Source organism: Semicossyphus pulcher, unplaced genomic scaffold (assembly GCF_022749685.1).
Source record: "Semicossyphus pulcher isolate SPU_LCO1_2020_fin unplaced genomic scaffold, fSemPul1.0.p SCAF_19, whole genome shotgun sequence".
NCBI lineage: Eukaryota > Metazoa > Chordata > Actinopteri > Labriformes > Labridae > Semicossyphus > Semicossyphus pulcher.
The window spans coordinates 2,971,057-2,983,958 of record NW_027211692.1 but is presented as its reverse complement, the minus strand read 5'-3'; the positions used below and the strand labels follow the sequence as shown (position 1 = coordinate 2,983,958).

General features: G+C 41.1%; 1 protein-coding gene across 1 annotated transcript in view; it reads right to left on the bottom strand.

Annotated features, from left to right (window-relative positions):
- Positions 1-10,325, bottom strand: part of mark4b (MAP/microtubule affinity-regulating kinase 4b) — a 48,386-nt gene extending 38,061 nt beyond the window's left edge. The window contains exon 1 of the mRNA XM_069668248.1: positions 9,297-10,325. Within this exon, the coding sequence (XP_069524349.1) occupies positions 9,297-9,344 (48 nt within the window). The 5' untranslated portion in view covers positions 9,345-10,325. The remainder of the gene's footprint in view (positions 1-9,296) is intronic.
- Positions 10,326-12,902: the final 2,577 nt, after the last annotated feature.

Here is a 12,902-nt window from a genome sequence, read left to right as displayed (position 1 = left end):
CACAATCTGTTATCAGCCCAGCACTGAGTGCCTCTGTTTTAGTTTAAAGACCCAGTGCCTGCTTTAAGTGTTTGTTTACACTGGAATGCTCATGCCACATGAATGTTCCTGTGATGTGCGTTTTGAGGCGAGTAAGAGTCCCAGATCTGTTCTGCTAAAACACTTGTCTAAGCAGAGAAGTGGTGAAGAGGATGAAAATGTGTGGACATAAGCTAAGTTGCCTCATATGTAAACAGAGAAGCCTATGTTTGAGTTCGACTGGGGCTCCTCGTCTTCCAGCTTCCCCCTCTCTATTCTCTGTACTGTCAAATACAAAGAATGTCATAATAACAATGTGACATGTTTTGTGTTTGACATTCAACACTGTTAAATAGGGCTACTACACATTTCACACATTTGCGTTGTCATCTGATCCTTCTGTTATTTTCCTGCTAAATCTTCAAACTAATCAGTTACTCAGCATCCCAGTATGAACCATCACATCTCTGTCATCCGTCAGGAGTATGTGTCAAGAGCAGCAGGAAGTTATATGAACTTAACCTGCGTCACTTCCTGTCCTGGAGACTGAGATGTCACAGTGATGACAGCAGACGTGTCACATGTTGCACAGCAACACTCAGCAAGCACTTCCTGTCGGGCCCCACAAGGAAGACTGAGCTGCCAGAAAAACATGTCAGTGACAGTGACAGACAGGCTGTCTGATACTCCGCAGCCCAGGTCTATGAGTCAATGGAGTCTCAATCTCAACGTTTTTAGTATGCACCAGCTTTTAACACTCAAATCCTGGATATTAGTCGAACTTAGTGAACATTAATATGCAGCATAATTCACAAGTAACAGAAATGATGCCAAACCACCACACAGAAACCTGATGATGTGAGTGTGAATCTCTGGAGCTCAAGGCTTTCCTCTCTTTCCAATCACACCAAAAAAAAGCAAAATTAACAAATACATAATCAAACCTTTATCTAACAGAATATTAGCGACACAAAGTCTTCCAAAAGCACTGTCACCATCATCATGTTCGGTTTACTTTCCTCAAAGACATAATAATCTACAGTCAATGTTTCAGGACTATGCCATGGTACTTTCTGTTGTACTAGAGGAAGGAAATAAAAGAGGCAGTAATGTGGGAGGGAAGAACATGATGAATATAAGATCAAAATGTCTTTGAATTACAGAATAATTAACAGTTAACAGCTGCTAATAGAACTGACTTTCTTTTAGGTGAAGTGCAAGAGACATACTGTCCCACAAGTCTTAATCAAACGATTTCACAATGTGAGTAACGAGCATGAGCTTCCAACCACCACTTTTAAAAGACAATGAGCCATAAAACATCACTTGTGTTTCTTCTTCACAAACTACTGATTCTCTTTCATGAGAGACATTTTAAGCACCAGAGCAACGCAGCAGCTGATAGACATTCTTCAGCTTCTGCCAGACGCATTTAAGTTCCTACCAATAACCGTTAGCTAAACCGTTTTATTGTTTTATCATAGCTTTGGAATAGTATATTTCTCTCCAGAGCTGCTCAATGCAGTTATTAGGGCTTGATTCATTATTATGAATTTGAATTTGCAAAACCTAGAGGGGCCGTTGTTGGCCGACAGAAATATCAACCTCCAGCTCCTTCAGCCCAGATGTCAAGGTGTCGTTGGGGTAGGTACTAAATTTGGCAAGGCTGTGCCATCAGTGTGTGAGTGGATGTGCAAATGAGTATTAAAATACATCCTGATAAGCAGGTTGGCATCTTTCACTGAATTCTCCACCACCAGTGTATGAATGTGTTGGTGGATGGGTGAATGACATGTGGTGTAAAGGACCTTGGAGTAGTGGGTTTATCAAATGCACAATATAAGCTCAGTGCAGGCCTTCACCATAAATCACCCTGTGTACTCTCATGTCTTCCTTTGGGTGTAACATTTATAACACCATTAAAAAAATAATAAAAAAAAAGACTTTTGATAACCTCGTCTTTTATCCAAGTGGTAAACCACAAAAAAATGTCCTTTTGAAAAATAGTACATCAACGCATGACACCATGACGCTCCCTGTGTTGAATCTATTCAACTTCATAGAGGAACACTTTTGAGTACATTTAAGAAAAATAACTGATGATTTTGTTGATCATGCTGAGTAACATTTGAATATTATTGCCAATATGAGAACAACTATCTGCATGTTGGTTAAAGCAGGCCTTCCTCCTCCAGTCTGACATTATGTGGCTCCAGTATGCAAAGTGTTACTGGATTCCTCAGTCTGTACAGTGCTAGACAGCAGAAACGTACACACACATCCACAAGATGCTTTCTGTGAGCCTCTGGAGATCCGCCACATTACTCAGCATATCATTCACTGCAGGACTGTGATCATCAGAGCAGGCTGAGTAAGGGGTCAGATTTATTCTGTGTGGATCAACAGCAGAGGATTAAAGAGCTGACTCACTCCTTGGCTAGACTTCAGTTTCTCTCTCCGTCTCTACATAGACTGGTTCTTGTCTCTGTAATGATCTGTTTCCTAAACGCTGTGTCACTGCACGCACTCAGATATATTTTTAAGTCTACACACACTCAAACTAACACACTGATATTTCCAGAGATTCAAGCAATCATAAATTGTCATTACAACTTGATTTTTTATAGTTTGGGCCATTATTTCTAATAGAAAACGAATGCCCAGAAAGCTAAAAAGCGCCTTTATGTATGTGGTTTCTAAAAAAAGAAACGTAAAGGGAATTAGTGACCAAGATTCTTGACTCACAAGGTTTTGTTAATGTTTGTGTTTTGGAATACAGCCTTTTTGCAACAGGAAACTATGAAGACCTAACTGTTAGAGGAAGTCATGGCAAAGTACTCGACAGCGCCTACACTTTGCTACCATCTCTCTTATTACTCATTTGATGACACAAAAATGTCCAAAAAGTCATTTCCACCCTGCAGAAAAAACTCAGATGGTAGATGCTAGTTTTGAATTAGCCTGTCAGAAGTTTGGTTGTTTCTGTCGAATCTCTTTGTGACAGATCTCCCGTCTGCTGCAGCTAATGGACAGAGGCCATCACAGCTGTTTCTGTTGCAACATTTCCTCTGGTTAACAAGAACATTACCACACGCACAAATAAACCACATGATACTGTCTTTATCACATACAGCTCAGAGTAAACAATATGAAACATGAAGAACAAGTTCACTAAAAAGAAGCTGCCCTATGTTTCATACGGGCTGATCAGTCTGATCAGGTGTGGAGATCCAGAAACATACAGTTAAAAGTTAAGTGTTGAGCATAAAAATACATCATATATTCATATCCTTTATTCAACCATTAGAGAAAACGATATATTAGATGAGTTTTTCTTGTACTCTTTATCTGACTGCTGCTTCAAACATGGATGGGAACCTAACAGAGCTGACAAGATACTGACAATAGATGCACACTACAGATGCAAACATACTTAAAAGAACAGGAAGAGTAGATAATGTAACAGCATGAGTTAAACTGCAGCAGCTCAGGCCTGAGGAGAGACACGGTAAGCTGACACCTGAGAGGCCGACAGCAGAAGAGCCCCATTACACCATGAACACAACAGAGACCGACTGTGTGCTCTGACTGTGAGCGTCTGAGGGCCCTTTATTCTTGTCTGCCGGTTCGTTTTTTCTGATTGTGTGCATGATATGTTTGTCTGCAGGGGTCTGTGTGTGTGTGTTTGTCTGCAGGGGTCTGTGTGTGTGTGTTTGTCTGCAGGGGTCTGTGTGTGTGTTTGGCAGTGCAGGAGCTCTGTGAACAGTCATTCTTCACATGGTAGCCTGATCTCAAGAAATGCCACCTGTTCAGCACCGGTCGCTGACTAACCTCTTAGCTAGGATTGCATAATAGCTGTCAGAAAAACAAAAAGCAATGGCAGTGACATTTACATTATTTGTTTCATTAATATTTATATAAAAATAACACATTTGGTCCCTTTGTCCTGCATCTGCATTTCGTTCAAACACTGACCGCATATAAGAAGATTTAGCCTCCAGGTCTAAAATATTGCCAATGCAGAAGTGGCTTTAAAACCAGTATTGTTTCTAATACACCAGAAGGGGGAGGGGGGTGCTTGACTAGTTTCAAGTCTTCTTGATTGCATGATGTTCATTTTGGCAACAGAGATAGTAGCATAAGCTGATGACTTTGTTGCATTTGCCAACCTCACTCCTCACCAAATACGTTCAAACTCTGGCTAAAATGCAAGTTGAGGCTAGTAGCACAAAAACCAATGGGTTATGCACAGAGGCAATGAACTCTTCTTATACGGTGTGTGCTTTTTAACTTCTTTGACTTTTATTTTTACATTTGGCTGCTAAGCTTACAGTGAGGATTGCTAAAGGACTCACAGACACTATCTGTTGATTAAAAATTGTATCTGTAACATCTTAAATGTCTAAACAAACTAAAACATTATCTATATACAGTCCAAGGAAGAAAGTGCAACAGTTTGACAACACTGATAAATGAAAAAGTCACTTGAAAAGTGTGATGCAACACACACACATGGCACATAGGTTAGTAATGCTAATCTGAGAAGGGAAAGTAAATTGTTTCTCAAAAACCACCCACTGCTGTGCTGAGCAAGCCATTTACAGGAAGGTCTGCCAAATCTCTTAAGCTCTTTTCCCAGTACTGACCTGCTTCGCATTCAGACTTTCAGACTTTCAGACTTTTGCAGCAGTATCTGCTCAATGCTACCACAGTTTGCCAAAGCTAACCCCTGACAGGTATCAATGGAGCTACTAGAAAAATGGTGACTTGCTCATGGGTACCTTGGTAGTAGCTGTAAAGGTTAAACAGATGGTAACTCAATCACCTCTTCAGGGATTTAAGCCGGACGTTTCTGTGTAACTGGCCCACTTCTCTGACCTTTGGGCTACTGTTGCACCCGAAACTCCAAACACATTTCAGTTGGTTTAAGCTGGCAGATTTACAAAACAGCACACGTCAGCCAGGCATTGTGGCCAATATAGGTCATCTAATATCAACCCGCCTAATTTTATACCAATCATGCACAGTTCAGTTGGCCTCAGTGGACCAGATGATTAAACCCCCCGAGCCGTTTATGACTGTATCTGATGTGTTTCTAGGTGAAGCTAATGCCAGCCGGGGCATCAGAGGTGGATGCCAGCTTTTAGGTAACAAGTCAGGACAGCGTGCTTGTGAATCTTTCCCTTGTCCAGGAAACACAAAAGCCCTGCTCTGCCCTGCGGTGGCACACAGAGAGACATGCTAGCTTTTTTCGTACAAGTGTGCACAAGCACTCACCCACACCTGCTTTATAACTTCTTTTTCTCTCACACACTCAGATAAAAACCTCATGACTAGCCCCAAGCAAAATAGTTTGTCCATTCCCAAAGTACAGCAACAAAAAGCAGAGACATACAGTTCATGCAAACCTGCTTATTAGCATTATAAGGACCTTCACTGACTATACTTCCGCTCTGTACTTAAAGCTTCACCACACCATGCTTCACCCTCACCTTGACTGTAATCTACTAATATAACCATAAAAGCTATGCACATTACTGACAGCCAAAGGGACAAAGTCGTCACTTCAATAAGAAGGCCTTTCCTCATTCTTCCAACCTTCACAAAACAATGGATCCTCTAAGAATAGAAATACAAAACAACCGAAATACAAAGAGTTACACAGAACAGAAGTTTAGATGCAAACACTTGCAAGCCTGTACATGATGCAGGTTTAGCAGGTTAGGTAAAGTTGAGAACAAGCGATGTAACTTCTTCATTAAAAGGGGGGGAAGCTAATCTCAATTCTGTTGCAGGATAGGTGTTAGACAACTCATCTTTCAGACATTAACATGAGGTTACACAGTTTTTTGTGTAACCTCAAGCAGAACAACAATGCTTCTTTATCTAAAGGAGTACTCAACAGTTTCCTAAACAAAGAGGATATAAAACTTTCACAACCGACAAAGCATGATCCAGTCATTTGAGGTTAAACAACACTGCCTGGGTTTTCTGCAGGTTTGATACTTTACTGAAAAATGTAAATTTTTTGATTCATGCTGTCTGGAAAGCTTATAAAATCAGTTTTCTGTGCTGCTTGGATATTTTTCTTTTTGACAGACAGGATACAATAATTACACAAAATTACAGTTATGGGACTTAACCAAGGAAAGATGGAAAAGGATGGACATGATAAATGCTGCCTGGATTGAAAAAGACTTGTGATCCACAAGTCTTGATGGGTCATAAGTAAAATGACGAATAGGAAGAGAAGTGAGAGGAGAAGACTGAACACAAGAGAGGCAGCTGAGTGACAGGCGAATTGTAGATGCTGGTGTGATATCTCAGGCTGTCCTGTGCTGTGATGAAATTATAACTCACTGATAATTGATAATGATTTCAGAAGATGACAAAGCCACGGGAGGATAAATATCACAGCTAAAGTTGTGCACCAATGTGTTTATCATGGTTTCAGACTCCGGAGAGGTTATAAAGCAGAATAATAAACGTCTTATTCACTTTCTTTTAAATGCTGAAACGCTAAACACGTAGGCAACACATGCCACTTCCATTTACTCTAATTCTTCTTTCCTCTTAAGCTCTCAAGTACCACTGACCTCTAAAACTTGCCAAAAAAAGTCATGTTTTCAAACATCGAGCTCAAATTCAAAATTGTAAACCATCAGCCGTATCAGCTTGTTTTAAGACATTTGCTGATTTTTTTTATCCAGGTTATTCATGAAATAGCTTTTAAGCTAAGTGAAAGGGTGACGTAACACTTCAGTTTGGAGCCAGAGAGAGAGCAGGGAGATGATTTCATGGATCAAAATATCTCAAATCAGTTACGAGCATCTTAATTACATTACAGCTTCCTCTATTAAAGTGTAAATAAAGTCTGAGCGCACAGAGCACAAAACGTAACTTAAATCACAAACAGCCAGAACATGGAAAGAAGCTGAGCTGCCAGAAAGCAGAGTTTTTTGATAACATATTGTAAGAGAAGGTAATGATTTAACACAACTAGCTTGCTTTAATGTCTAGAGTCTGTGTGACACCATGTGACTGTGTGAGTGGGTTTGTTTAAATGTCTATGGGCGGAAGAGGTAATGGTGGGTATGAAGGACCCCCTGTTGTAGCCATGGTGAGGTTGCTAACAAGAGTGGCTTGTGACTGAGCATCCACAGCAATCACTCTGCTGTCAAGCTCACAGCCTAATAGTTCATTCCCTCCACTGCTTTATCAAACATTCCTCCGCTTTTTGTTTACAATGTTAGTATTTCATTTAGCAGATGCTTTTGTCCGAAGTGACGTACCTCTGAGAGTTAATACAACACAAGCAAGGCTCTAGACAGGAGGGAACAACATGAGTAAGTTGTGTGAAGTGAAGAGACAAAACTCCAAACTAGTGATCTCACAAAAGTGGGACTTTCTACTGATGATAATTCCTACATTGCTAACTAAAATTATCATAGTCGTCCTGCTTATACAGTCTGAAAGAAAAGTTATCTTACATGCCATACCTGCACTCAACCATAGCAAACTCCTGAGCCAGAAATGGAACAGTGCATCCAGCATGTAATAGGTACAAATATTGGTTAACAGCTCTACTTTGTTCAGGAAATCTGTTTTAGCACTGCTGCAGGTACTACATGGAAGAATAAATCTTATTAATTGGAAACAACTACTTAACGCTATGTGGTCTGACTAAATACTGTAAAAATTCTAAATCACTGGAAACTTCTTTATGCTGATTATAAATTGAATAAAGTGGAGTCCCACATTTGGGTGTGGCCTGTCTAAACCATTCACAACACATCAAGTTCAAAATACCTCCTGGATTCTGCCACCTTTATAAGTGTGTCTCGGACCTGGCAATGGCTGCAGGCAATAAACACCTAGCTGTAAGAATCCGCAGTGAGTCGGGAGCACGGTCAAAGTCACGCGGCAGGTTAGTGAGGCAAGGTGGCAGCATCTCTCCCACGTGTACAGCCAGGGCTCAACATGCATGCAGTGAATGCCCCTGAGCACAGATTTTCAAGTATTTTCCCATGGAAACTATTCAGAAGTGTCCCCCCAAAACCTGTAAATCTAACACTGTCTCTGTTATAAAATGGTCAATGCAAAAGCCCTGGAAACCAGCTCACTGTTAGATCAATTTTGTTGATCAGCACTACTGCAGGCTGTCAGTTATATCACATGAGACATAAGAGACACAATGCCGAAACACCAAACATGACAGGGATTAGGGAGCTGCCGACATATCCTTTAAATACTCTTTAAAAAATAGGAGGGAAGTAGTCTGTATTTTGTCAGCTGCTGGCTGTTGCTGCAAAAAGAAGTAGCTCATTGTTATAGCTCAAATTCAAAAGCAGTGAGTGATATTCCAGGCAGCGAGGTTGATGTAAGCTAGGTGCCCTTGAGATAAAGGTGGGGATCCTCTGTACAGCTGCACTAGTGATGCCAATATGTGGTGATGGGATATTGATGAAGGCTCACAGGCTTCTTACAAGCAGCTGTTGAAAAAAGCCTTATAAAAGGTTGCTTCAAAAAGCTATTCAAGTCAAAGTCATGTCTCCCCCAAATCCAGACGCTGCCACAGACACAGAAAAACATCAAACCAGGCTAGCCTGACACAGCAGATTTTGCAATATTATGCTGCCCACTGAGCCGCCTTTCACACAGTTTCATTAAAGGGGATACTGAATCAGAAGGGGTGGAGGGGACAGAGAAGGGGGGGGGAGCAGTAAGTATCATCATGGAGGTGAGCTGGACATGCAGAGAAAAGAAGGGATGGATAGAGGGATGGATGCAGGGGAGGCTGGGTGTGGAGAGGGCTGGGTGGCCTTGCATCGGATGCATTTATTATTGATCAGCTGGAGAAGTCAAACAAACATGCGCACTGAAGACACCGGTGGTTGAAGGAGGTGGAGGTGAAAGTCTGAATTTTTTAGGCATTGGTGGATAAAATCTGTACATTTTGCACACGAGTTCAATGTGACAAAACACGATTCTGCACCCATTTATTCCCCATCTCTCTCTCTCTCCCGTGTTCTCTATTTCCATCCAGTCCAGCCTGTGTGCCCAATTGCAACCCGTCCCAAATGAGCTAGGGGAGATTAGCACGTCTGGATCGGTTTGCTTGATTGCAGCTGCTCTTTGCACATGGCAGACTAATCTTAGGGCCTGAGGGTGAGGGGGTTATAATCATTTTCTTCAAAAGCATAATGAAACGTTATTGAAACCTATTCCTGTGGCTGAAGGTGACAAACAGACGCCCTGTGTTTTAATTATGTACTTACATGGTCCGGGTTCCGCTCGTTCCCAGGCAGTGCCGTGCGTAAAGACATTTTCGTCCCTGAGTTCACCTCGCCGTCCAACAGTAAAGAAAGAAGTGCGTTTGTGTTCACACTGGGTTAAAAACAGCCCAGGTTAGCCTGAGTGTCAGTCACACCAGGCTCTGTGTATCAGGAAAAAACACAGCCTCACTTCTCATACAATCATCATTGTCACAGTCCTTGAAGGCAGCACAGATCACCAAGACAGTGATCCAGCTTAAATTGATGCGTTCAAAAACAAAGTGGTCAGCTACATCCACCTCATGTCTGTTTGCTGTTGGTGGTACTACCCTAGCCTCATTTGAAGGGAAAAACAACCCAGACTGAACCCCCCCACTTATCTTTTCACTTTCCCCCGATCCTTTCCAGACGTTATCGTACCATGTCGGTGGACTCTGGCTGGATCGTTAATAAAACAATCCTGGTAATCTTATTTCCAGCTGCATCTTCTCATGGTGACATGCAAACGGAAACGCAAACATTGAGGCAACTTATGAGGTTCAAAAAAACAGAAAACACAGCCGTGGTTTCTGTGTCCCTGCGACCACCGCGGGCTCAGTTGAGAGAAAAAAGGGGGAGTTTCTATTTTCCTGTTAGCTAGCTAATGTGATTTTTCTTGGTGACAAATGTCAAAACGGTGGCTCCCACGGAGAAAAAGAAACGGAAACAGGAACCGCCCGAAAACAGCGGTTTAAGTCACTGAGAGATGTACGGAGCCCTGGGATTTAAATCAATGGCAAACTGCGGTTGAATTAAAGAAAGCGGCGGCTGTGCAACCTCCCAGTCAGTCTCCAGTTCTTCCTCTCAGACAAGTCCGCCCTTAGCTCTTCTTACTCGGTTTTGTTGCCAAGGCTTTGACGGTGAATGAAAAGTCTCCGGCGTCTTATGAGCAGCGACAGAACACGTAGGTGTGTCTCCGGTGTATCCGAAACATAGCATTTGTTTTCGGTCAAAAAGATGAAAGAAAACGGTATCCCCTCACCACCTCCCGAAACACACAGTGACAAGAGAAAGAGGGAGGGAGAGGGACGTCAGCGATCATAATAGGCAGGGCTGCTGCGTCTGTGGCCGCGCACGCGCATATACACGCGCCTCGCTCTCCCTTCTCTCATGCTGCCTTCAGGTACTCCTTATAAAATCTGTTCTTCGAGATGCGGAAGTCATAACTCGGATCATGAATTCAAGTCAGAGCTAACCAATAATTATTTATTTGTTCACTATTTTACATACATATCGACAGTAATAAAGGCCCTCAGTTATTTTCATTACACAATATCCTTCATTGTACCACCTGAAAATCAATACACTCTATTTCTTTATCCTAACCTTATACAGTCTATGAACCATACATATCAATTTCGCCCCCTGGTGGCTAAAATGTATTAATGTTAAGAGACAAAAACATTATTTACAAAACATTATTATTGTTATAATCATCATTAGTACTATTATTGTTGTTGTTGTTGTTGTTATTGTTTATAATAATAATAAGACTGTCTCTGTCTCATATGTGTTGGCTTCAGGCTTTTAATTAAAGACTATTCAGTCAACACATATTCCCAATTTACATAAGGATTAAACAGCAGGCTTTATTTCTACCGATGTTAGCATTCCCAGTATAGCAAAGTGGTATTCATCCCATGTTGTATCTCCATCTGTAGCTTACATTCCAAATTTTCAAATCACATTAGAGAAACAGAAAAAACAGTGAACATTATGTCGATTTGCAGAACCATTTAAACAGCATCCCTGATGGCACGAAGACTTAGCAGTTAGTGAAACCGTCCTCAGGCTGGAATATTGAGGCACAATTCCAAATATCAACTAAACAATCAATCCTGGACACTAAACTGACCTCTACCTTCTGCTTATATAACAGAACTATAAATCAACAAAACATGTGCTTTGTAGCATCATATTGATCCATAAGTGGTCTAACAGAACAACTTCTCTGTCTCTCTGAGTGGTGGCATTGAGTGCACTACAGCCCAGAACCTTTATTTTATTTTAATTGTGCAATTAAACCATTAAATCTTTGGAAGCCCTGAGAGGTAAGTTTCAAACACAAATTCTGTTGATTCATTTTTGTATTCTAAATTGTTTTTATCGATGAGTTTAGGAATAAAAAACTGTGGGAAACATGAGAACAGAGTTTTGGCAGGTTGGCTGAAGTGCACCACTATCCCCTGATCGAAATAGGAAAAAAGTAATTCATGTTTTATTCCAGGTTATGTTTTCTTTTGTATTCCAGCCAAAAGATAAACATGCCAGTATAGTAACATACCCTGCTAACAAATAATAATGTTGTATAAGCCTTATGTTTAGAGTTCAATGAGGAATTAAAGCTTTCCTGGACGAAAACATGACGCTCTTATACTTAGAACATGAGGTAGTGGTGCACTTGAGCCTCTTGTGGCTGAACGGAGTATTACAACAACAAACTAAGAAGCTGTTCTTTTTCAACCCGTTTTCACGGATGAAACCAACTCGATGAAACAGAAGAGGAAACCTCCAAATAGGATTCATGTACCTCTCTTTTTTTCCTCAATTGAAAAAATAATTAATGGAACCCTCAGGGCTTTTTTAAACTCACCCAAATGGAAACGTTTTTAATCTAAGAGTCCAATATTGATTAGAGCAAACATTAAGGATAAAAAGACACAGGGTAAGCACACAGGTCAAGGGGAGGAAACCAATGCAACCAAAGACTCTGTAGAGGATAACAGGCTATTTTATCTTTCGGCCCCCAACAGCACACATATGCACAACAAGCACCTAAAATGCCTCATATCCTGTGTTAATCATCACAATATTGTTAACATGAAAACTTATGCAATATATCTCACTAACTTAAAAACATATTGCTCTAATTTGTTAAACATATTGCTCTAATTTGTTAATATGTCATGTCTACTGTAATGTTTTTTAAAGCTTAGCACCTAGAGTGAAACATAAACAAATGTAAAGATTATTTTGTGTTGATAGGCAAAGACCTTTTGGTAAACCCACAAACTCTTCATATTAAGGACTTCTCCACAGACTGATTGGTATGGTGCGTTCACAATCTAACGAGCCGCTCTGCAGGGGGAAGCTCCTCTGTAGTTCTACTTTTCTGTCGCAAAATCAGTCTCACAAAACCAAAAAACTCTCCTGCTAAAGGACAGTATTACAACTTATTTATCTATTTAATTTAATAAAATTACAAATGAGAAACATAAAGTCTCACCTGGACTGATCTGGACCTGTTGGAGCGAACCCAGGGCCTCATCCTTCAGGCAAACCTTTACTTCCTGGTTATGACTGAGACCTTCAGGGACCCGAGCCCCCACAGAGAATTTGACGCTGGAACACGCAGGTGAGAAACACACAAGCCGGTTCTCTGTCATCCCTCGAAGAACAGAGGCAGAGAAAGACAGAGATTTACCAGAAGAGCTGAGTGCAGCTGCTGAAACAGTGTGATAATCGATGCTGGAAAGAACAACCACAGCAGCAGTCCATATTTCCATGGATTGTAGAGCCTGTTCTGAACACTGTGTTACAGAGTGTACCAGCATCAGTAGCATCACGGTC